This window comes from Triticum aestivum, chromosome 2D (genome assembly GCF_018294505.1).
Source record: "Triticum aestivum cultivar Chinese Spring chromosome 2D, IWGSC CS RefSeq v2.1, whole genome shotgun sequence".
NCBI lineage: Eukaryota > Viridiplantae > Streptophyta > Magnoliopsida > Poales > Poaceae > Triticum > Triticum aestivum.
Window position 1 is genome coordinate 4,809,799 of NC_057799.1, and position 2,444 is coordinate 4,812,242.

Below are 2,444 nucleotides of genomic sequence, written 5' to 3' on the forward strand. Positions count from 1 at the left end.
TATATATATATATATATATATAGATGTTCTCTATTAATTTGGTCAAATTTCTGTGAATTTTGATTTTTCGTGAAAACCAGTGTGCACCATATTATGGAATGGAAGGAGTACATGCAAATTTGAAAGTTAGAACATAATACTCCTATAGTTTATGACAAGTGCCCCATGAGATGCATGCATGATCATTAATGTCCTAGCGGACCCACAACAAAATGGAAGTAGCCTAAGACCTTCGGTAGTCTAGGTATCATATGAAGCACGAAAATAGTTTAGTCCCACCAGGATAGTTGCCACCCATCAAGGTACTGTACGATCTGATCACATTGAGATTTGCGCTTCAAGGTTAACAGAGTGGAACTGTGGAAGAACTACAACATAATGAGCACTAATTACATACAAGTGGTCTGACTTATGAACTAGCTGCAGAGATATGTTTTACAGGAATTCTCCTGACTGCAATGATATATGTGCATTTTTGTCTTTTGACAAGGGTAAGTGCTGTTTTTCGAGATGCAGTACTTACCCTTGTGCATGCTACATGCTACATGCTACTACTTCAGCTACAGGAAGAGTAAACTAGCACAAGGGTAAGTACTATTTTTTTAGAATACAATTCTTACTTTGTGTAACCGAAGAAGCCTTAAGAATACACTTTTCGATGTTAAACTTTTATCATGGGTTAGAACAATAATATATAACATGCATAACATCCATGTTAGACGAAGCATACCAAAAATTCATATGTGAAAAAAATATTCTAATGATATCGTTTTTATATGATACGTCTCATATAGTAATAATTTTAGCAATGATTAAAGGCAAACTCAAACAACATATTAGACCCTATATATCTGGATGGAGGAAGTTTGTGTATACGAGTGAGCAGAACATAAATTTACATATACTCAAGCTGAAGCAGGCATGCATACATTTGGTGGCTGCGGCTTGTATCGGCGGAAGAAGTCACTCCACACTGAGGGCTCAAAGACGGACGCCATGAGGAACGAAGGAATGTTTATGTGTCCTATGACTCCTATCTTGATGCCTTTACTACTAAGCTCGCACTTATATATACACGCACAGACAAACACATTAAATATCACGTGAGTAATTGACATACCAGCTAGCATATATGAGGGTCCTACAATATTTAGTCTTCCAGTAATAACTAGTATACGATAAGTAAGTCGGTAATAGATACTCCTTCCATCCTAAAATATAAGACGTTTTGTAACACTTTTATGATGTCAAAAAATGTCTTACATACTGGATAACTACTACTCACTCCATTAAAAAATGTAAGATCATTTTTGACACTATTCATGGAGGGAGTACTCCAGATGTATAATTTTGCCTTTATTGCCCCTTACAACATGTCGGTGTTATTTTTTAGTTTGAGAAAGTCGGTCATAAACTAGTACTCCAGATATTTTCTGTATCTATTCAGTCGTGATATGCTTAATTAACGGAAATAAGCAAAGTCTTTTTTTGTTTTTCTCTCAGATCAATTAATCCATGGTTTCAAGCAGTGGTTGCCCTCTCTCGAACCAGGCTTTTGCCCCATTTTATATATGAAGTAACAACACAACAAAGTACATGGTCATAATATAACCACGAATCTAGAACAAGCCTAACACCTAGCCGAGGCCCGGCCAAAGACACCTAGGCTCCACGACAACGCCCCCAAGAGGGTAATGACGTGAAGCATCGCTGCTGCCGTGTCCAAACAAACAGATTAGTGTTTTCACCTAGAGACCTCGCACAAGGGAAGATCCATGACGACGTTTTCAGGAGGCAAGCGACACCAACGGGCGCCGACATCGCCAGCGCCAGAAACACAAAGCTTTCGCTCATAAACTCGCCTATAGGAGTTGTCCCGGTCACCGCATCAACCAGGGTCAGCTCATCCACAACAGATCTGAGCACTTCAAGAACATACCTGAGCCTTCCGCCACTGCACCCCTTGTTGCCCACACGGTCAAGAGGTGAGGCCACCACAGAGACTACCGGAAAGCTAACCGTGGAGCCGGCCATGTAGGACCACCGTCCCGGCATCACAAACACCCACATCACTAAGTATCCATATCACAACCCCCAACCACGACAGTAGAGGCGAAAGGCACCTCCTTTCACCTCTAGCCCGACATCAGGCACCGGGCCCCGGTCGGCACCTCGACCATGAAATCACCCACACCCGCATCCCCAGCCTACCTAAGTGAGCCGGCATACAACCCAGTGACTAGTGGTCGCTGCCACCAAGCACGTTTGAACACCACCAAATCCATGATCTTCAGCCCTGATCCATCCGATGACACAACAGCGCCAGGAGAGCAAACTCAGACAGATGCCATGAATAGGAAGCAAGCAAGTGGAACATAATGCGAAGGCAAGCGCAAGCCCGGACCAAGTCAGCACCCCATACATGTGCACCGCAGGATATCATC

At 42.5% G+C, this 2,444-nt stretch overlaps 1 protein-coding gene across 1 annotated transcript in view; it reads right to left on the minus strand.

Moving 5' to 3' along the window:
• The window catches only part of LOC123048155 (tau-cadinol synthase-like), a 3,131-nt gene extending 2,099 nt beyond the window's left edge, over positions 1-1,032 (minus strand). Inside the window, exon 1 of the mRNA XM_044471308.1 lies at positions 930-1,032. Within this exon, the coding sequence (XP_044327243.1) occupies positions 930-998 (69 nt within the window). The 5' untranslated portion in view covers positions 999-1,032. The remainder of the gene's footprint in view (positions 1-929) is intronic.
• Positions 1,033-2,444: the final 1,412 nt, after the last annotated feature.